The sequence below is a fragment of the Girardinichthys multiradiatus genome, chromosome 20 (assembly GCF_021462225.1).
Source record: "Girardinichthys multiradiatus isolate DD_20200921_A chromosome 20, DD_fGirMul_XY1, whole genome shotgun sequence".
In the NCBI taxonomy this organism is placed as follows: domain Eukaryota; kingdom Metazoa; phylum Chordata; class Actinopteri; order Cyprinodontiformes; family Goodeidae; genus Girardinichthys; species Girardinichthys multiradiatus.
Window position 1 is genome coordinate 47,531,928 of NC_061812.1, and position 23,947 is coordinate 47,555,874.

The following is a 23,947-nucleotide window of genomic DNA, read 5'->3' on the forward strand; positions in this document are numbered from 1 at the left end:
TGCTCAATGAAGCAGCCCACTTATCAGAGTGTGTGAAGTTGGTTTGGGGCATGAGATGTGCTGTTAGGTGAACTTATTTCACCTTTGCAGCTACAGTGAACTTAACACTACTTCTCCTAGATCAGCGCCATTTTGCTCCATCTTCCACCAAAGAAAAATAGTCTGGAGCTACAAAAGATAATACAGCTAATAAAAAATGTTTTTTATATTTTACTTTTTACAACTACATAATTGAACAAACAGAAGTACTGTGTGCGTTTTTAGGCCTACTTAAAAAATAATAGGCCTAAAATAAACTCTGAACTACGCAGGCCTTTTTAAGTCCTACTCGTATCTGTATAAAATTAAAATAAAACATAGCCCTCTTTAATATAAAAAACATAGTTGTAGCTTAGCTTTTTTATTAAAGTAAACGTAAAATTAGAAACGCCCATCTCACTGTTCTCTCATCCTCTTCGAGTTTCTTTCTCTGCCAGCAATCAAGTGAACCACCTGAACATACAATAAAAAACTACATCAACCCAGCGTCTAAGCTTTACTTTTTTAATAGCCAATTAAATGCTAGTGTTCATACCTGTTTAATGTTACTTCTGATTCTGAAGCTCTATGCTGATCTTCCCTACGTCGGGAAGATTTCAAACACGATTCCTTTATGTAGTCTCCGTCTTTAAATGGCTTCCCCCTCCTTACGATCTAATGGGCTGCCACAAAACTAGCAGCTGTATTTCAGTTTGGAGAGTTGATTCACTTCTTGAAAGTATGTTTGCTCTGCTCAACTTTCAGTAGTAGTTCCGATATAGCTCTTTTGCTCATCTTCAGTTGGGTACTTTTCAGAACATGGTGAGTGCTTGTTTGAAAAATGTCTTTCAACATTCCATTTTTTTATTGTTTGCTAATTTCTTGCAACATATCAAGCCCACAGAGGCAAGTCGGCATCCTTGGCAATGAAGGCAAAGGAATCTGTCCATGTAGAATTAAACTCTGTTTTCTTCTAAGATTTTTCTTTTTGGGGATGTCTTCATAGTTAGCTTAACATGGCGGTTGCAACCTCAAGAAACACCTGGAGGTAAAGGCGAGGGCTATAGACGTGGATGTGTCATATATTTTGATTGACAGTTTATAAAAGCCTTTTTAAAATTTTGTGTTACTGTATTACTTTGAATTCCAACCTAACTATGCATCAAAATAATAAAATATATATAAATAAAACATACATTAATAAATAAATTATTTTTAATATTTATTTATTTTTTCCTTTTGTCAAAGCCAAGGGAGCCACAAAAAAAGGAGGCTGAAGAGTGTCATAAGGCTCTGGAGCTGCGGGTTGCCAACCCCTGTTCTAAATATTCCAAATTCAAAATATTTTATAACTTCTGAAAGCTTTTCTGATTTCAGAACCTGACTTCTGATTTCTGATACAGTTGTGGGTAATGAGTAAACTAATAAAATGTCCAAACATAAAACATTTGTCCACTTGCTGATCACATGTGCCGAGCACTTATTCAGGACTGAACATTAATCTGCTAACATAGAATGGTTTATTTATCAGACCATTTTCAAAAGCTACAATATGTTTATTTGTTTTTAAGTTTATTCTCATAGTTAATACCACAGGTCTCTATCTTGGTTCCTGCCAACCTGTGAGTTTGGGCTGAAATTTGAAAAGTCAATACGAACATGTAATGGGTCTATAGCAGGTTAACTACAGAGACACTCTAACTATAAGCTGTACCAAAAAGCAAAGTTTAAAGTCTAGTCTTAAATTGTCTTCAAGAAATCAAATGAACTGAATGGATCTGTCAGGCTTGACTAAAAACAATAGGTGACAGCAGCTTAGAGCTTACTGGAAGCATACTGTATATAAAGTAAAGAAAATTGCAACAGGCACTGAACCCTTTAATTGACACTTTGTGCCGTTTTAAAGTTGGTGCATGTGATGCTGTTTTCTGAAGCTTATCAAAGCTTACCATGTTGTTTACCCCGTCCACTTAAGACTGGTGTTTTGAGTCAGATTTAATTTCATTCTCTACTCCTGAAGGGTGGTTATCTAAATGTTGGTAGCTTTAATCAAGGCACTAATAAATTTATAAAATATTATCTGTGGTAAAAAATTTATCATTACATGAATTCCATTACATTTAAGGAATATAGTGCAGTTTATGCCAGACCGTGTATGCTGACGGAGCTTCGACAGACGGCAGTGTATGCAGTTAGTTGTGGAGCTAGTTAGCCAAGGCAGTGGGGCTCTTCGTATCTGGACAGGTGAAAGGTGCTGGATACCCGGTGAGCTCTGTGATTTATCGAGTGAATTAATATATTAAGAATGGGATTAATAGGAATGGAGCAACAATTGGAGGACATATAGAAGTCTCTTAACAGAGAACAAACAGTGCTGATAGCAAAATAGCAAGCAGCTATAATGGAGCTAATGGATGATATCAAAGCCTTAAAAACATTAAATGAAGAGAAGGACAAAAGTATACTTTTTCTGGAAAATCACCTTGCTGATCTTGAACAACACACCAGAAACAATGACTCGGGATATTAAGCCTAGATCAGATGGAAGAGCAGTGGTGACAGGAGAAGAACAGTCAGAAATGGTCCAGGAATCATTGGAGCAGCAAGTGGTATCATTTTTGAGAACTAAAGGCATTAGCATCAGCAGAGATGACATTGAAGCCTGTCATCCATTGACAAAGAAAGGCAAATGGCCAAATGGGGTGACTGTTCATTTTGTAAACAGAAAACAGAAGATTGCAGTGCTCAAACGAGGTAGAAAACTCAAACAGACAAATGTTTACTTAAACGAGCATTTGACAAAAAAAATGCAGACATTGAAACTTTTTGAAGAAGAAAAAGAAAATTCAGAACTCATTTACAACAAATGGCAAAATATTGCTAAAACTAAATGCCAACCCAGAATACGGCAAAGTTTTTTGGATAAAGGACATAAGGGACCTAGATAAATATAGATGCCAAACTTTGGTAATATACCACAATGATGTTTTCTCAACTCTTTTGTGAGGGTTCTGACAATGGCGCATATAATTATATGCAGCATCAGAAATAAATTGTGTGTAAATGAGAACTTAAATAAAAAAATAAAAAAACTGAATAAGAAAAAGACATATTATCATGACAAATTTGAAAAATCCAACGATAGTAAAAATCTTTGGAAAACCTTGAATTCCCTTCTTAAAAGTAGCATACCTATGGCATCTTTCTTAGAGACAAAAGATGGCTTTCTGACAAAACCATCAGACATGGCAAATTATTTAACAATTATTTTCAGAGTAATATTGAAAATGTAAGAAACATATCATAAATAATACTCAAAATTCATCTTACAATTTAATAAATGAAATTAGAAAAATACAATTTTAAATTTAACAAAATATGTAAAACAAAGGTTTTAATTATTATTGACATTTAAGGAGAAGCCTACAGGAGTTGATAAACTAGATTTTCAACTGTTAAAACCTATAGTGCCCATTATTGCTCCTGTAATAGTTTAAATAATTAATCAGTGTTTTAATAGTAATACATTTCTGTTTGATTGGAAAATTTCTGAAGTCATACCTTTTTATTAAAGAATAAAAAATGTGATTTTTTGAGATAAATAGCCGACATATTAGTTTGCTTCCAATGCTTAATAAATTATTTGAAAATGTAATTTATAAACAAATAAATTCTTATTTTAGAGAGAATAGCTTGATAAACTATCAGCATGCATACAGAGAAAAACATTCCACGGCAACTGCGTTGATCGAAATGACAGATGACTGGTTATGGATAAAGGATCAAAATAACATAATAGGAGCAGCTTTATTAGATTTTTCGGCAGCTTTTGATCTAATTGATTTTAAAATGTTATTAAAAAACTTGAATGTCATGGCTTTACTGAATTTGATGTGAGGTTTAGAAGTAGTTATGTGATAGGAAAAAACACATTTACCATAATGGCCTTACTTGGAAACTAAAACTGTCAAATATGGCCTACCTCAAGGCAGCTGCCTTGGTCCTCTTTTGTACACAATATTTACAAATGACTTACCATTAGTGTTAAATAAGGCTGGTATCTTACTGTTTGCAGATGATAATACATTATACCTTGCAGGAAAATCAATTAGTGAACTAAAAACCAACCTAGAAAAATACCTTTTAAGAATTGTGAGCTAGATTGAAAGTAACAAACTAGTTTTAAATGTTGGAAACACTAAAAGTATTGTAATTGGTACTAACCATTCTCTAAGAGATAAAGCACAGCTTAAAAGCTATATAAAAATGTTTTTATTAAACAGAAGAAGAAAGTAATGCTGTTAGGGGTTATTTTTGACAAATTGTCTTGGGATGATCAAACAAACAGTGTTGCCTCTAAAATGGTTCACAGCCTTGCAGTTATTAAAAGATGCTCAAAATGTTTACCAAACCATTTAATCCAATATGTTGTTCAAAGTGTAGTTTTGTCGTATTTGGACTGCAGATCAATCTTTGGTCAAACACCTCATTAAAGAATGTGAAAAAGTTACAGCTTGTGCAAAACAAAGTTGCAAGAGTGGCTCTAAAGTGTCCTTTTAGAAATAAGTGGCTAAAATGCATGATCTGCTGTCATGATTCTGGGTGAAGAACAGATGGTTGTATACAACTGCTATTTTTTTAATTAGTACTATTTAAACACAAACACCATCTATGTTCTATCAAAAGTTGCTTTTTAGTAAAAATGCACATAACTACTTAACTAGACACTTTGAAGGACAGTGTTTCACTTTGCCAGTAAGTAGAACCAGTAAAATTTGCGATGCATGGCGATCTCTTCACCCTAATAACAGAGAATATACTTTCTTCTTACATGTCCATGACCCCTACTCTCGTCTGGATTATTTCTTAGTCAGCAGCTTGTTGTTGACATTTCAGACATTGAGATACACCCTGTAGCTGTGAGCAATCATGCTCCCATCTCCTTAACTCTAGTAAATAAGAAATAAAACCCAAAAAGCAAAAACTGGAGGTTTAAGACATCATTGCTCCTCCCGGGGACATCAACATATGTTCTCTGGGAGGCAGGGAAAGCTTTGATGAGAGGTAAAATAATCTCATTCTCATCACATAAGAAGGAAAAAGAAAACAAACGAATTCAGGAATTAGAAGAAACCATTAAACTGTTAGATGCTTCCCAGGAAGTGGAAATACTAGAATTAAATGAACTAGAATTAAATGAAAGTATTGACAAAAAACAACAATTCTTAGTAAAAAAAAACGTTTTTGACCCTGAAAGAATAAACAGCACTTTCAGAGATTTCTACCAAGCGTTATAGTCACTACAGATAGACACGTCAAATGACGATCAATTTCTGGATAAAGTAACACTTCCTAAATTATCACATAATCAAGCGACGGCCCTGGATGTACCACTGACCAAAATCCAAGCAGCTCTCACAAGCATGCCCAATAAAAAGGCTCCAAGCCCAGATGGATTCCCAACAAAGTTCTACAAAGAATTCTGTAATATTTTGGCTCAAATATTCAAAAGAATATGCAGGAAACTGAAGAAAATGGCATACTTCTGCCAAATATAAATTCTGCCAATAGTACTCTCCTGTTAAAACCAGGAAAAGACCCAGTACTTCCTACCAGCTACCGTCCCATATCCCTTATTAACATTGTTCTCAAAATAATCTGTAAAGCCCTCGCAAAAAGACTAGAAAAGGTAACTCCTCTCATAATACATCCTGACCAAACTGGTTTTATAAAAGGGAGGCATTCATCCACAAATTCACACAGATTACTTAATTCAAGATTATTCCTACAGTAAAAATATTGAGACTAATATATTATCTCTAGATGCAGAAAAAGCATTTGATTGAATTAACTGGAAATTCCTGTTTGCAACCTTGACTAAATTTGGTTTTGGAAGCTCTTTCATAAACTGGTTAAAAATATTATACAGTTCCCCAGCGGCATGTATCAGGACAAATAACCAAACATCTTCAAGCTTCTATCTTGAGAGGGGCACCAGGCAGGGATGTCCACTTTCCCCCTCATTATTTGCTATTTTTATTGAACCACTAGCAGCAGCAATCAGGCAAAAGGCAAATGATGTATTACCTTTTCTCCAGCATTCACAAACCTCTATCCCTCAGGTAATTGGATTGATAAATTCTTACCCAAGAATTTCGGATTATCATATAAATTGGTTAAAATGCACAGTTCTTCCAATTAATTGTTCTTTCCACAGTTCCCTTAATACAAATCTACAGTCAGGGAATATTTCATATTTGGGGATTTATGTTTCTCCTAGATTGGCCTCTCTGCCTTTTGTGGATTTCAGTGTGGGTTTTCTTGTGGGGCTTCTTCTGGCAGTGGTATGGGCATGTTCTCTCATCTGGATGCTGTGGGTCTTCTTTTCGCGGGGCTGGTGGGGGCACATTTGCACAGTGTGGCATTTGTGCACGGCCTTTGCTTTGTGTGCTTTTTGCCACGTTCTGTCCTCCACTGTATGGCATGCTGTGGTGTTGGGGCGGTGGTCCTGTGCACGGCGGCTCTAGCTGCTGGGTGTAGGTGCTGCGGGGCGGGCATCGCTGAGCTCGGCGGTTGCATCAGACTTCTCAGCCTGAAGTGGGGTTTGCTTGTCTGCAGGGTGGTTCCTAGTGGGTGGTGTGTGCTTGGTGTTGGTGGTCTCCCCTGTGCACCTACCAACGTATAGAAGGATGTGTGGTGTTGCTGTGGCGTTGGCTTGGGGGGAACTGCGGCTTGGTTTGGCTCTATCATTTTTGCTTGGCTGGCCTGGATGTTGGTGGTTCTGCCTCTCGGGGGGGAGTTCAGCCTCTTTGCTGCGCGTGCTGTAGCCTTTCTGTGGCACCCTTTGGCTTGCTAGGGCAGCGTCTTTCCATTGGGCATGTTGGTGGGTGGGGTGGTGGGTTGTGGATTCTGCTTGACTGCCTGGCTGGCCCTGGTGGTTTAGGTTTGTTTATCTATGGGGGCTGCATTGCCTATGCTGGCCTGGAGCTTGCATTTGGGTGGGCGTGCCATTTTAGGTCGGGTGAGGCTTATTGGCAGCCTCGGTGCTGGTGTGGGATGTATCTGGGTGCTGGGTGGCCTTCTGCACTGTGGCTGCTGGGTGGTTCCACTGGGACTCTTCCTTGCTCTTCTCTGGGGGGGAGGGGGTTGCAGTAGTAGCGGCGATGGTTCCCTTGGGGTTCCTGTGCTCTGGGAGGCCTTTGGATGTCTATGGTTTGGATGTCCTCCGTATCTGTCCCAGGTTCAGGGGGGCATGTCTGTGGCTCCTCACACGCGCTATTACATAATTTTATGAAGAAACCTTGTATACACAAGCGCACTCACACTCAGACCTACAGGTGTTTAGATTCAGGTGTTAACAGATACACAAATGTTCTATATTGAGCCGCATTTACCTCTAATTACATCTTGCAGTCATTAGTACTGTGCACTTTATGGTAAAAAAGCTGTTATTATGTATGTTTCTGCAAGTGTAGAAGCAAGCAGGGTGTACTTGTAATCTCTTCATCCTTCTTTCTCTCCTCGATTCTTTTCTCCTTCTGTCCCTTTTTCCTTTTTGCCCCACCTCTCTCTCATTTGTGCTTCTTATTTTTTCCTTTTCATTTCTGTCTCCGTGTCCGTAACAATTGAAATAATCCCAAACCAGTTTCTACTAAAGTTTATTTTATGAATATCAAGCAGACCATTCAAGTGTTAGCTGTAAAGCTCCACTTGTGAAAATAATTCTGTTGGGCTTTTTCTTGACACTCAGACAACAATTCTGAGCGCCACTCTCCCAGACAGGACACGGTAATAAAAAAAAAAAAGAAGAACCAGTACAGTTATCCTTAGAGCCATTCATGAATGGAATGAATTACCAATGAGCATAAAACGACAGAAAACTGCTTACAATTTGTAGAAGAAACTTAAATTGTATTATATAAGTGGAATTTCATGAATGCCTGGTTTCTTTATTCTTTGCACTTTTCTGTTTTAATTGTGTGTACAAGTATGTTATATTTTGTTTGTTTATATTGTGTTATGCAAATATCCCCCTTTCTCCTATGCCTGAGGGGGGCAATGTTTATATCAATGTGTGATGAGCAGATTTCTAATCCAAGGTTTGAAATTGTCTCCAAACGCAATGTTTTCTAATACCACTAGAGAGCAGCCACAACCTTTTCACTAACATTGAGAGATTTATTTGTTGTTAGTTTGTACATTAGTTGTCATATTATAATACATTATGAACCATAAGGCTTGTCACCTCTTTATAGAGCCAACTGTGAGGCCTTCAGGCATCAATGCCACAGCACTTTCTGCCTTTGAGATCCAGGTGTCATGGGAGCCCATCCAGCTGCCCAACAACGGTATCATCCGAGGATATGAGGTAACCAGCTTTACTCACACAAATATGGCTGCCTTCCCTTTCAGTTTTTGCTTTACTTCCTTCTGGTTTTTCACTGTTATGCAAGGAGTCTTACTACTGTTGTATCATTTGGAAATGTGAAATTATCTGAAGAGTGATTAGCCTTTTGATCATGCTGTTTATATACAGTTATTACAGCAGCTGACCGACCCAGCAGCCTTGTGAGGCCTTATTATTCCCCAGTGTTGAGAATGACTGTATGTTGCCAACTTTACACACCTGGATTACTAACATGGAATGAAAAATTATTTAACTCAGTGCAGATAATGCCACTGAGGCCAATCAGTTTATTGACCAGAGTGATGGTCCTGAAAGTACTGCTGCAGTCAACAAACAGCATCCAGACATATGGAGTAAACAAAGAGGTCCAGATGCTTTACAACAGACTTAGTGAGACAACTTTATTTATACGTCGGCTCATATCAGAACTGTCAATACTGGGAGAGATAACATTTATGTTTTTGTGTAATTTTACCAGCAGATCTGAGATGTTAAGGCCGCTAGTCTAAAAGCCTGCAGCAGATTTCTCAGGTGCAATCAAAGCAACAGAATCTTAATAAAAGCAAGAACCAAACAGAGAAAAATTTCATATTCAAAGTCTATCGGAATGCGTTGAAGTGTTTTCCTTTTGCTGTAGTGTCATACATACATTCTTAAAGTTGACATATACTAACTTTCCTGTTCATCCAGCTCTACACCATCTGATAGATCAGTGTTTCCCAACCTTTTATGACTTGTCTACCTCCTGAGCCATTGAGTTATACCATGGGTACACCCTCAGTCAAATGTGTAGAGTAAAATAGAATGTACAACAACTGATTATTAAATGAAAATCATTCAATTTAATCCCCTGAACTTGAATACTTAGTTCTTAGGCATTTTATTCTTTTTAGCTCAAATGAAACATAAAGATATTTCTGCTGCAAAAGTGAATAAGTAATTTAAATAAATACAGAATTAACATAAAAAATAAACCTGCCTGTGTTATGACAAAAACTGGAGCTCTTTTGAATAAGTCCCAAATAAACAGACATATCAATTTAAAAAAATCAGGAACAGAACACTTAACAAAAATAATATTAAGGTTCACCATGCCAGTTTTACTTGCCGTTTTTATCATGTTACTGAGTTTTGACGAGAAACCTGAGCTTGCTTATCTTCGATAAGCTTTGATATATCTGGAGGGGAAATAGCTGTTACTTCTCTCTCTCTCTCTCTCCCAGTAGCCGAGCGTTGTGCGGTGAACAGCAATGACACCCCTGCTCTAGTCTTTCCCACCTCCTGTGGTTTTATTGTGTCTTTTTTGCTCTTTTGGTTGATAAAAAGCTTGGTGTATTTCACATCTGAGTCCTAGTAAAGCATCACACACACAAGACTAGTGGCTCAGAGGTAGCTTCCACTCTATGACTTTGGGGTGGTTAGCTATAGACCCTGTTGAAAGGTTTGTTCCTTAGAATTGCTTTTGGGCTGGATCCACCAGCTAAACCTTCGACACTCCATTTCTGGGTAAAATAAATTAATAGGCTCAAAAGGTTACTTGCAGATGTGTGATGTTGGATAGCATTTCTCTTTTTCTGAAGGCTGCCTAACATGATGGTGGTCTATGTATTGGTGAGGTGTGGGTTGTCTATGTTAGGGGTGTAGTTGAGAGAATGTGTTCCTGTTAAACTTTGTAAGATGAAGATGATGGTTCTGATGAAAAGTGTTTTCTATGTACTAAAAACAAATGTACATTGCGATCAGTACCAAATAACTGAAGTGTGTTTTGTATCCAAATATATAGATTTATTTTGATGCAAGATGCATTTCAGTTTCCAGTAAACTTGTAGAATTTCTAAGAAAGAAAACGTGTTTGCTGTCTGTTCCTGTTGAACAAAAGAGCCCTGCAGCTTGTTTCACGTAAGAGGACAATAAATCACTATCTGTGTTCTCACAGATAATGTTTTCAAGGCTGTTGATGCATGAAAATTGCCTTAAACAACTGTAAGAAGGGGAATGATTGATGTTTATTACTCCACATTGTCATAATTTAGGTTTGTATTATCAGTTTTATTGGTTTCAGTATTTAGTTCAGAGCAAAGACTTAATTTTATTAGTGACAAGAAAGCTGATGTCAGCAGCTGTTTGCTTCAATAAAATTATTATAACTTTTATTTTCCTGTTTACTGATCTCAACCAGCCATTGCGTGTGAAGACAGGACATCTACTGGCATTTAGGTAATGTGCTGTTGCATGCTATATATGAGGAGATTTAGGAAACCTAAGTCTCCATGTTGTGTTTGTCCTCAGATCCGATACTGGCGTCAGCATGAAAGGGAGGCAGCGGCAGACCGAGTACGAACTGCTGGGCTGCAGCCAACAGCCAGGGTTTCTGGTCTTCGACCAAGCACTCGATACAATGTAGCTGTTCTAGTGTACAACAGTGCTGGCACAGGGCCTCTATCACCTCGCACCGCTGTCACCACCAGGAAACCACGTATGGCTGCAGCTCTCACATGTCACACAGGCATTCAAATCGAACATGATACAGACAGGAGAGTTCTATTATATTTAGCAAAGTGATTGGTAAACACAGAAAAAGTAAAAAAAAAAAAAAAAAAAGTCCCGCACACAGTATTAATGTCCATTCTAGTAATACAGCTTCTTTCAAATCTCCCCTGTTTAATTAAACAGTGCATGGTAAATTGTTTAGACCAGGTAAAGCCAAACAAGCAAATCAGCTTCAAAAATGAAGGTCTTGGTCAGCCTTCAGGATACCCTGTTCCTCTTTATAAAGCACATCACTAAGCATAAGAAATTCTAACATAACTGCAAAAGCTAATGTAAAGTAAAATCAATTATGCTTAGGATTGTTTGTAACCATGGTTACCTGTGTGGTCTGTATGCATGTCAACAGATGATTGACAGATCAGGAAGGTAAAACCATGTTAGCTATACCAAGGACATAATGTAGCTGGTGTGTTGTCAGCTGGACTATCAGAGGTTTTTCATTCCAGCATGAAAGTGAGTAAAACTAATCATGAACACAGTCTGTATGTTTCCTGGTCAACTCTGCCCTGGCTAAGGTATAAAATGACAGACTGCTTTTGTTTTGACATATTGTAAAGACTAAATTGGAGCAAACACAGAATTCAATTCGAATTTTTTAAGTGAAAACATTAAACTTCCAAATAAAGTAAAAAAAAAACATAAATAAAAGGATGAATTCTGCTTGAGCACACTGTTTGTCAGAACTGTAGGTGTGCATCCTGCTTCGACTAGTTCAGGTCAGGTGACTGCAGGACAGAAAACAAAGAAGAGAACGAACAATATACTCTTATGCAGAATATAAGATAAAATAGTTCATACCAAGACTACCAAGTACCAACATGATTACAGACCTTTTAAAACAGTAGTACAACTGGACCTATTTTCAGTTTATTTTATCAAAACACAAAACAAAGCAAAGCATTCTTTTTTTATTGCCACTATATGATTGGTAGAGGATATAGAATGCTCATACATTTTTACTCAGAATTCAACGTTTCACATTGTGAAAGTGGTACTTTTAACTGAAAGGTTCCTAGAGGTCAAAATTTCAATTGGAAAGTTGGGGGTTCCTTACCATTCCACGCTTCAAAATCCACTATGGCTGTATAATATAAGCAGCAAATAAAAATGTTTTATTGAACTTTTGACAGATTGTGTTTCTTCAGAGTCACATAAACACAGAACTGTGTAACTGGGCAAGTCCTCCTTTAGTGAATATGATGCTCTCATGTTTAAACACAAACTGCAGAGAAATAGATGTTGGTAGCTGGTATTGTGGTAAGTAGTCAGCCTGGCCACTGAGAATAAGACTACTCACGTTTTTAAACTGAAACATCATTAAGTTGGACTAGATGTCCTTGCCAGATGTTAGTTAAGAAATCTACCAAAAAAGATTCAGTTGGCAAAATATTTTTAATAGAATTAATTCTGCAAGAGCACCAACATGTCTGTCCATATCACAAACTTTAAATCCCAAAAAGTTGGGCTTTATGAAAAGGTGCCAACCAAACACATTTGGAGTTTCACCAAAGATGATTATGGTCACTCTGTAAGCTACTCTAAAACAATTCAACTTAATAAGATTTGTTTCTAAACTTTATTGACCCAAGTAAGGAAAATGGATCCTCTGGTCATTTGTGTTTCCTAAACCTACCTTACCTGACTTTTTTATGCTATTAAATCTTATAAATTTTTAATGCCTGTCCATTTCAGCTCCCAATCGGCCTCCAGGCAACATTTCAACTGAAACTATAGGATCAAAAGTAACATTGAAGTGGAGTCATGTGACAGCTATGCACAATGAGTCAGCCGTGCTGGGCTATAAGGTAGGTTCACTAAACATGGTCCATGTCTGAATGTGAAATCTAATCAGTCAGCCCTGTGCTTTAGGTGTTGCTGCAGAACAAAACAATTGCAAAAGTGATTTCTCCCATTTAGTGAGTTTTACTCTAATGCAAATCATCTGTGTCTGAACTGTTAGCTAGTTTCTGAGATATGGTTATCCTATGGTTAAGGAGAGTAAATAGTTTTTTAAGACACTTTATGGATGTCTTCATGGTTTTGAAAATATGGCCTCACTATGTCCTCATAAGAACTTGTAATCTTTCTTTTTGCCTGACCTCTGAAGGTAATGTTCATGCTATGGAATGGTAAAGGTCACATAATTATAATCTCCTCTGGAGACAAAAGGGCAGCATGATCATCAAGCGCTTTTCCAACAGTTACAGATAACTACAAATAAGTGTGCACTCTTCTTTTATGTAGCGGTTTGTCCTTTAAGAAATGCATGTGTTGTATTTTTTAGGTACAAACATGAAGACCAGACTGTGATTAGATTTCTGGACAAAACAAAGACATCAGTGAGCCTGCCTCTGCCTAAACAATATGGATATGTGGTGCTGCAGATCCGGACTTGCAGCGAAGGTGGAGACGGGCCGGCTCATGAGATTATTGTGTCCCAGGACTCTGGTAAGATGTGAAAATTTATCTGTGTGAGTGAAAGATTTCAAAGGAATAAGTGTTCACTGTTGACAAGTAGAAAACTAAAACTTACAGTATATTATTAGTAGAAGCATAACAGTTTAACATGATCATCCACCCACATTGTTTCATGAGTTGTGGTTTTGTAGTTAGACCCAAGTGCAGACAGAAACATGGGGTGAACATTAAAAGGTTTATTAATAATAAGAAACTTACAGAAACACAAGAAGAACAAAATGCGGTACACAGGTAGAGTCAGAGGCAGAACAATGGGGAGAGTAACAGAAGTTACGGGCATACTGATGGGAGGATCCAGCGTAAAACAAAGAAAACCGAGAACCTATATGGTGAGTGAGGTTTAGAGAATGATATGGGATGCCAGTGTAAAGCAGCTTAGGGAGAATATAAGAAGGGAGATTAAATAACAACGAGATCTGAACTAAAACATTAAAAAAACACTTAACCAGGGAGAAAGACAAATTTTGAGCAACAGTTCATCTTTTTTCTCCTTAGCCCAGGTAAGATGCTTGTGGCCCTGTGTAGGATTGATCTGTGCGAAGCGCCTGTTGATGCACTGACTCCAGCCTCAGTCCACTACTAGGGAAGCTCCCTCAAATTCTTGAATAGATTGTGCTTGAAAATCCTTTCGAGGCTACAGTTATCCCTGTTATTGGTGCACCTTTGCTATCCACTTTTTCCTTCCACTCAACTTTCTATGACAGTACTTGGATACAGCACTCTCTGAACAACAAGCTTCCTTCCTAATTACCTTATGTGGCTTCCCCTCATTGTGGAGGGTGTCAATGACTGTCTTCTGGACATCTGTCCAGTCAGCAGTCTTCCTTCTGACAGTGCAGCTTACTGATCCAGACTTATCTAGAAGCTCAGGAAACCTTTGCAGGTGTTTTGAATTAATTAGCTGATTAGGGTGTGATACCACGAGTTTCCAATATTTACCTTTTACACAATATTCTAGCTTTCTGGGAAACTGAGTTTTGGGTTTTTATTATCATCAGAATAACAGGAAATGACTTAAACTAAGTGACTCAGAAAAGACTTGAACTATTTAACTCTGTGTATTGAATATTTATACAGTGGTGATAACAAGTATTTGATACACTGTCGAATTTGCAGGTTTTCCCACTTACAAAGAATTCAGAGGTCTTTAATTTTTATCAGAGGTACTCTTCAACTGTGAGTGATGGAATCTAGAACAAAAATCCAGAAAATCACATTATGTAATTTTTAAGTAATTTGCATTTCGTTGCCCCTGTGATGGACTGGCGACCTGTCCAGGGTGTGCCCCGCCTCTCGCCCATAGACTGCTGGAGATGGGCACCAGCTCCCCTGCGACCCAGTATGGAATAAGCGGTAGAAAATGACTGACTGACTGACTGCATTTTTTTGCATGACATAAGTATTTGATCACCTAACAACCAGTAAGACCTGTAAGATCACAGGCCTCTCACCGGGTCAGTTTTGTCCCGTCTAAGGTCCTGGAGAGTCTCCAGACCTGAACCCAATCAAAGATCTTTGGAGGGAGCTGAAAGTCCCTATTGCCCAGCGACAGCCCGGACACCTGAAGGATCTGGAGAAGATCTGTATGGAGGAGTGGCCCAAAGTCCCTGCTGCAGTGTGTGTAAACCTCATCAGTAATTAAGTTATAATAAATATTAAGTTTTCTTTTTCTGATGTGTCAAATACTTGTGTCATGCAATAAAATGCTAACTAATTCATTATTCACACAATGTGATTTTCTAGTTTTTTGTTTTAGATTCTGTCGCTCACAGTTGAAGAGTACCTATGATTAAAAAATAAAGACTTCTACAAGCAAGTGGGAGAGCCTGCAAAATTGACACTGTATCAAATAGTTGTTCTCTCCACTGTGTATACAGCCACATTCTGGATAGGTTATAGAAGGTTTTAATCCTGCATAAATAGAGCCTGTGAGTATACAGAGTAAACTTTGAACTTTGACTTTTGTTTAGAAAGGGACAATATACAACACAAATGTAAATGTCAACATTTGATAGGTTGTGCTAGATTATAGGTTTTAGCCAATTAACTTCTACAGTCCCTTATCAGGTCAGGATAGGACAGAAAAGCTTACCAAAATTGTTTTAGAAGAATAGTCAAGTTAAAGATGTTTTCATGACGCTGATTTTGATCTGGACAGTTTGTCACTACACAGCTAAATTGGCCCATTTGTGCAAGACTGAATGATTTCAAATAGAAAAACCTTGGTGAAGTGTTTTTAAGTTGTTAATCTTTATTACTATCCCTTTAGTCCATTTTCCTGTAAATACTTTTATATATAGCATTTTATATTTCATTATGCCTGATGTTGTAAGAAAAGTTAAGATTATTTTCTTAATACAGCACCATGGTGTCAGGCCAAGAAAATAAAGTCTGATCCAAACTAAGATGTTCTGTTCAATCTGTTTGTTTCCCTAGAAACTGGAATGATGGTGCAGAAAGATGCCTCCTCAACACTGAGCAGCTCTCTTCTCCACATCATCACTGGCTTGGTTCTCCTTACTCTTATTTTCCTTTAATCTCTGTCAGTCTGTTACTGTTAGTAAAGTGAAGGTTCCAGGTGGGCTGGGTTTCAGCCCAACAATATTTTGCTTCATAGTAACAATTTTAATATCTCAATGCAATAGAGATAAGGGGAGTATGCCTGATGGGGACCAGAACTTAACATTATCATTGTGCCTATCATTATGTCCAAGCTGATGAGGTACAAATGGAACTGAGTGACTGAATCAGTGGTTAGCATTGCCAGCTTACATAGACTATATTGCCAAAAGTATTGGGTCCCACTACCAAATCAATGAATTGTAGTGTTTCTCCCCACTTCCATGGTTGCAGGTGTATAAAGTTTGGTGTGGTAAAAGGTTGACTGGCCTGAGCAGTCCTGACCTCAACTTCCTTGAACACCTTTAGGATGAATCAGAGCAGAGGCTTCAATTCTGATTTTCTTATCTAACTATGAACACTCTCCTAAACCTTGTGGAAGGTGTTTACAGAGGAGTTAAAGTTGCTATTCTTGGCAACAATGGCTCCCTTACAAAATGGACGTTATAGATTAAGAATAGGATGTCATTAAAGTTCATGTACATGTAAAAGTAGACAAATACTTTTGGCTATATAGAGTATGTGCAATGTGAGTCTGTAATTCAAAATGAGAGCAACTTTTTGAATCTACACCATTTAATTTCGATTGACAAAAATCTAGTGTTCAGCGGTTTATTTTTTGCATGACTTACAACACGTGACGCTTTCCTTGGTCTTCCCATATTTCTGGATCTATACATTCTTTCTGCATGGAACAACAAATTTCTCAATGGAATGAAGATTGCATTTCTCTCTCTCTCTCTCTCTTGCTCTCTTTAAAGAAGAGGGTCTTGCCTGTTTCTGCAAAACAAGTGACTAAGCACATGCAATAAACTGGTTTCTGAGCTGAAGCTTTACCAAACATGGCACTCTGTGGTTAATACCATTTTACTCTGTATCGCAGCTACAGTATTTAGGAAGGACAATTAGATTGGGACATTAAATTAGTAAGATTACTGTGGCTTTTCTTAAACCAAGAAAGAAGGGTTTTGTACTAAGCCAAAAAGAAAATAACAAGAGTTTTGTTTAATAAATTACTGCAGCAAACACATGTGAACTGCCAAGGTTTGTGCCTCAATGCTGCAGAAAAACTAATAAGCGGGATTTTTTTGTTTTTTTTTGTTTTAGTACTTTACACCAGTTCACAGTGTAATAGCAGGAACACATTAAGATAGGGAGACAGCTTTGGCTATATTTTGGCATGTGAATTACTAATGCTTTTTATCAAATAAAGAATTATAGAAGACTTTTGTCTTAAAGTAAAATAGTTGACACATTACAGTTGCTTGAAGACAACGCGACCCTTTTCACAGCAACGTTAAAAACACTCCCTATGGTACATTAGAAAAAAAAAAAATCCTTATTGCCATTTGTTAATTTCCACTGATATTTTTAGGACAAAATATTGAAGTGCAACAACCGCATGGACCTCTAACTGCATATGTTTATTCTTTGCTTTGTTGGTGTTTTTGTCTTATTTGTAACTACAGCAGACAGCAGAACTTGTCTGCTCTTTGGATTATTGATTGAATTATGCCTGCAGTATGAGATGTTCACGTTTGCTGGGTTTATTGCCGATACTTCTCTGTTACTACGCTTAATTACAGGAAGATATGAAAGGGTTATGAGTATTATGAAGCTGTGATTGTGCCATCAGCACTTATGTAACACATCTGATTCTCTGCAGTTATTAGAAACCATTTATTCTTGTTCAATTATTTTTTCAGGTTGTTTCTGTTATTTTTGCCACATTTATTTCAACATAGATTTTGTTTATATGCCTTGTTTTCCCGAGAAATGGTTTTTTATTTGCACATTTATTGTCAAAGTGTTGCTCTAACCTTTTTATTTATTGTCTCGGATTTAGTTGAACATTTGTTCTCTGAGAAGTTTGTTTTTCTGTAACGTTTGAACTAACCCGAAAATGCTGTTTTAGCTGACGTGCCAAAACAGTCCATTTAGTTCAAAGATGAAATTATCTGGTTTTAATAGTTTATGTTAAAGCTGAATGTGTGCTTCAGATGAGTCATGTATGCTAAATGTTGTGGCAGTGTCCAATCAGACACTAATGACATAAGAAATTCAACTGATTTCATCATTGGATAGACATCCGTTATAAAATGTTAATCTTTTGTAAACATTATCTTCTGATCGGATCATAAACGGAGCAGAGTTGTGTAACACCCTGTGAATACAGCCTGTTTACACATCAATACCATAAAGCTCTCATCTGAAGCAGTCAGCAAGGCCTGGCCCTGGTTTCTCCTTAGATTTAAGCAAAGACAATGGGTTTGTTAGGTTTTAAGCTAAAAACTGCACTTAGAAGAAAATTTGTGTAGTGTTAATGATTTTGTAAAACTCTAAATAAAGTTCTGGTCTATGTTGTGTGAAAAAAGAGCTGTGTTAGAAAATTGTTTAGTTGTTTTTTTAAGTTTGAGCTCCTCTCTGTTATAACTTCAGTTCTATACTTGTACTGTCAACATGTATGTCACAGGCCACAACAAAAATCTACAACAGGTTCTAAAAATATAATACATACAGTACAAAGATGATCTGGTGTCTTTCTAAAAGCACTCGTGAGCACATTTATTTCAGACTGGCCCATGTTCAACTTGCAGTCTTTATATAGGGGCCAAAGTTTGATGGAAGACTGGAGAATAAACATTTAAATCATGTTTGCTGATCTGGCAGAGTTTTAATGCACAAAAGGTTACAAATGTAATATTTTTGCCAGTTTGAGGGGAAACCTTTAATTTATTGTTAAGTTGTACCTAAATAAATAAACCTGTTGTACCTACATGTTTTAATGCCTTTGACAGCCAAACATTTTGATGTTTACTTTGCTGATGGTTGTATGATAGACTACTTGATTGTACATAAATATGCTTTATTTTATCATTTCAACACATTCTTTCTGCTGTTACTTTGGTTGATTTGGTTTGAGTTTGTGGAACATCAGGCAAAGGTTTCATCCATCCATTTTCTGTAGTCAGTGCTGCTAGGGGGCTGCAGGGATGCTGGTGCATATCTCCAGCAGTCAATGGGACAGAGGTGGTGAGGTAAAACCTGGGAAACATTATTTTCTATAGTAGCTGGAAAACAATCCCAAATGATAAAGGTTTCTGAATGTTTATTGATAGGCAGATATAGTCTATATTCCTCTTAGGCTTACATTTCTTAAAGACTATACATTGACATTTTGCCTAGTAGTTGTTATTTTGTGCTCTGCTCTCAGGTGGTGTTACCCACCATTAAACTTTGTAATTCCTCTTCTTGATCCAGATACCGAAATGGTTAACTAGAAATATAAGCAGTCTACACCTAAACTTTTATGTCTGCCCTGTCTTTAACTCAGAAATGTAAAGCACCACACAGCAGTTGTCAGAACCGCTGAATGTAGTTACGGTTTGTGTTGTTGTGCTTTATATGCTGTTTTCTAAATGCCTTTAGAGTTATCTGCAGGGCAATAAAGACATGTGGCCATGTATGGGTGCTCTGGCCACACAAACTGGCTTTCTGATTAGTGTTTACCTACCTCCGGGTGGTTTAAGTGACTGGGTTGAATCAATGCTGGTTTATTTTCCCTTTGGGCCCTTTTTTAAAATAGTGGTTGAATGGCAGAGGCAAGAAGATTGCTACTTGTAAAGCTGATTTAAAATAAACACATTTGGAATTATATTTTATCAATGCGTTAATTTTATTATCTCAACTCACAATAAAATCACTGCATGTCCTTTCTGTGCAGGTGTCACATAGGTCAAACTATGTATTTTTTTACTTTGAAGAAATGAAATGCAAGTACCCCCAAAAAGTTAGTCAAATGGTCACATAAAATTACTAAATTATAAACATTTAGAGTTTGCAAAAGAAAATTTGATATTTTTAGGAAAGGCAGGTTCAGCATACAGACATCACCAAAGCCAAGCAGCTGAAATAAAGCACAGTGCCCTGCAAAGGTATTCATCCCCCTGAGCTTTTTACCTGTTTTGTTACATTTTAACCTGATATGTTTTTAAATCTTATTTTAATTAAATGATCTGCAGAAAACAGGTTGGTCAAGTGAAATTTGAAAAATATACTTGAAAAAAATAATTTAAAAAAGAAAAAACTCAAAATTGCCATTTGCACATGCATCCACCCCTTTGCTAAGAACCCCTTTAAAGGTTCTGGTGTAACCATTTACATTCAAAAGTTACATTAGTGAAATGAAGTCTACCTGTGTGCAATGTAAGTGTCAGATGATCTGTTGGTATAAATACAACTTTTCCAGAAGGCCCCAGAGGCTGCAACACCACTGAACAAGAGGCATCACCCCATGAAGGTCAGAGACAATTATGTTGAGTAGTACAAGCCAGGGTGGGGTTTAATGGTTTTCCCCTGAAGCACCATCAAACCCATTATTCTCAAATGGAAAGCACATGGTACAACACTCCAGTGGTTTAAGAGGAAACATTTAAATGATCCAAAATGTATATAGAAATATCTAATTTGTATAGAGAAATATCCAATTTGTATAGACAAATACAAAGGTAATTCAATCCAATCATGGACAGTTTCAAAGAAAATTACATACATTCAAATTCACTTGTAGTTGTAAAACAATTCGGTCAATTCAGTTGATTATTCTAATTGGTAAAAGGTTTTCGATCTAAAAAACCTAGCCGATTGACTCTTTGACTTTGCAGCATCCCTCCTCCTGACTGTGCATGTATCAACAGGGGAAAAGGAAAACTCCACTTTAAGAAGAAGAAACCTGCAGCAGAACCACAACCTGGCTCACTGTAAGTGGCCATCTTCAGCGATTGAATGGGCGTTTGAGAAGACAGAGCATGCACACAAATAAAGAAACATTGAGGCAATTATCTAAGAGTTCTTTCTTTGTTAAAGAAAAAGTAGGGTGTATTTAACAGTATGCAACTTTTTTTCTCCTACACAGTTGCATGATTTAGAAGTTAAGAAATGTATGATGTGAATATCTGTTAGTTTAATACCACTAAGAAAGTTTGAATCAGATTGCATCTGGATCTTGAATGAATCATCATTAAGCAAACTATTGGATGCCTGCCACCCACCCTCCCGCACGGCAACCCCTGCCACGCTGAGCAGGCCAGCCAGCCCCTCCACCTAAGCGAAGCCAAATCTCAGTCAACACTGCACACCGCCTGACTGACCAACAAACCGGGCACCGATGCCAGGGACCGAGATCCAAGGCAATCCAAATGATCCCGAGAGGACCAAAAAGCCAGCCCCAGCACCAGACAACCCCCAAGATCCGAACCCCAGCCCAGATCCCGACCATAACGTCTGCTCCCTCCCCCAGATGACAAACAGCAAAAGGGGGTGTGAAATGACCCCAAGCCTACCTCCGCCTGCTCAAATGTGGTGTTGATGCGTGTTGTTATAGTGTGCATTTAAAAAGAAAAACGGGTGGGGAAGAGGGTCTGTCACAACCACCCCCCACCCCCAGAACCCTAACTGTCTACATGCAACTTAACCCTTAGAGGTGAGCGGAAGCACGTGAGGTTAGTGAAATAAAATACCCTACCTCTCGATGCCACTGACCATGTTCTCACCCAAGTCCCTACATGTGAATGCCATGAAATTGTTATAAATGAGTATCTAATTGTACAGTAAAATGGGGGCACAGGCTGCCAAGGGACTGCAGAGATGGAAAACCCTAGCGGCATTCTAATGACGCACCTGCAACCCAAGGACCTTCACGAGTGGTAGTGTGATGGAGTGAGTGGAGGAATGTGTCTGGGGATGAGGAGGGAAGGACTGGGGGGCAAAATGCTCTCCCAGGGAGCTAGCTCCCCAGCTGACCCCAATAGGCACCCCCATTCACTGAGTTCCAACAAAGGACAGAGGGCCTCCCCCCACAAGCAGTATAGCAGACCCCACGATGCACCACCCTGCCCACCACCATGCCCAAGTGAAAGGCGCCAGCCCAGCAAGCAGAAGGGCAGCACAGAAAAGGCACAGTACGCGCAGCAAAGAGGCCGCACTGCCCCCCGAGACGCAGAACCACCAACATCCACGCCAGCCAAGGAAAAGCGACAGAGCCAAGCCAAGCTGCGGTTCCCCCCGAACCAAAGCTACAGCAACACCACACATCCTTCCATACATCGGTAGGGGCACGTTGAAGACCACCAATCCCAAGCTCACACCACCCACCAGGAACCACCCAGCAAACAAGCAAATGCACCTCAGTATAAGGCCGAGAAGCCCGATGCAACCGCTGAGCCCAGCGATGCCCGCCCTGCAGCATCCACACACAGAGGCCATAGCCGCCATGCACAGGTCCACTGCCCCAACACCACAGCACGCCATACAGTGGAAGACAGAACGCAGCAATGAGCACCCAAAACAAAAACCGTGTACAAAGCCCACACCATACAAATGCGCCCCCACCAGCCCTTCAAAAAAAAGCCCCTTGCGAAAGCCCCGTGAGAAGAACCACAGCATCCATGTCCAAGAGCATAAACGACACCCATACCCTTGCCAGAAGCAGCCCCGTGAGAAAACCCACACTGAAGTCCACAAAAGGCAGAGAGCCCACAGAGCCAAAGCCATTACCCACCAAGAAGCCGAGACCAGTCCACCCCGAGATAAACTCTGGCCAGCCAGCCCATGTAAACCATACAGATCCCTCCGACCCCCCTGCCCCAGACAGAACCAGAAACGAACCCAGACAAGAAACCAAAATCTGAACCCAGGCCCAAACGATGCCCATCCCCACCCAAGGGCAACCACCCACCTCCACCCCAAAACACCCAGGTTGACTCCGCTCCACGCCACAGATCTTCCACCCCACCAGCAGAGTGTACTCCTTGAAGGAGAGAGGACCTGCAATTAAATGGTACCTACCTGCCAGTTTAGGAGGCCCCTTCCCCCACCGATGCACCGAAGGGCCCTGGGCCAGTGCCGGGTGCCAGAGCATGTGCCGGCCTAAAACCCCAGTGCCATACCTGCCTGGACCCAAGCCCTCCCGTCTCAGCCAGGACCCCAGACCAGGGGTGACATGCCCCAGAATCCCAGACCGCCAAGCTCATCCCAGATCCGCCCAGGAGCAGCTCGGCCACCAGGCTGGTAACCTATGTCCGCCGGCACAGGCTCCCCCAAAGCATTGCATGCAGCCACCAAATGCCGCCCTCGAGAGCCACGAAAGCCCCACCCCGGTTGGGGCCACAGCCCCCGACGCCAAACCCCCCAGCAAACCCAACCCAGGGACGCCCCAAATGCCCCAAACCCAGACACCCCCTGCAACCGGCACAATGCCCCATGAGACGAAGCCAAAGGTGCCACATCCCCACTAGGTGATGGAGCTGATTAAAGGAGAGTTTGATCTGATGTGGAGGCAGAGGCTGTCTCAAGACTTATATAATCCAACAGAAGGTTTCTGTACTGGTAAATATTAAGAAGGTTTTTATTTTACCAATTCATGAGGATAGTTTTCTTAGCGATACAAAAGGTAGTGAAAACCATGTGAAGAGTTTTTGTCTATATGGTGACATCATCTATGTTGCCCAAGAAGCAAACTGAGGGGGAAGGTGAAATATTACATATATTTCGGTTGGGGCCACAGCCCCCGACGCCAAACCCCCCAGCAAACCCAACCCAGGGACGCCCCAAATGCCCCAAACCCAAATATTACAAATATTTTGTTTTTAGATATTCCCAACATGCTGTCAGAGAGGTGCTGATATTGAGGCTTTTAAAGCATGTTTTCTATTTGAGCTAATCAATGATAGATCTGAAATCCTAATATTATTGCATAATGTCTGTTCTATGTCTAGCCAGGGTTAATCTAGAGGACTGTGTTTAAACCATTTTGAGATGTATTGTAGCCTGTTGGGTGAGAAGTAATGATGAAGTTAGGCAGATCTAGTCCTCCTT

At 39.2% G+C, this 23,947-nt stretch overlaps 1 protein-coding gene across 3 annotated transcripts in view; it reads left to right on the forward strand.

The window, feature by feature from the left end:
• Nucleotides 1–19,729, forward strand: part of cntn2 (contactin 2) — a 127,999-nt gene extending 108,270 nt beyond the window's left edge. For 2 of the 3 annotated variants that reach the window (XM_047347998.1, XM_047347999.1), the window contains 5 exons: nucleotides 8,274–8,386; nucleotides 10,715–10,901; nucleotides 12,668–12,781; nucleotides 13,256–13,423; nucleotides 15,890–19,729. In XM_047347998.1, the coding sequence (XP_047203954.1) occupies nucleotides 8,274–8,386; nucleotides 10,715–10,901; nucleotides 12,668–12,781; nucleotides 13,256–13,423; nucleotides 15,890–15,990 (683 nt within the window). In that variant the 3' untranslated portion in view covers nucleotides 15,991–19,729. Of the gene's footprint in view, nucleotides 1–8,273; nucleotides 8,387–10,604; nucleotides 10,643–10,714; nucleotides 10,902–12,667; nucleotides 12,782–13,255; nucleotides 13,424–15,889 lie in introns of those variants that run through there. The other variant, XR_007035467.1, reaches the window with a different exon arrangement.
• The last annotated feature ends 4,218 nt before the right edge of the window (nucleotides 19,730–23,947 follow it).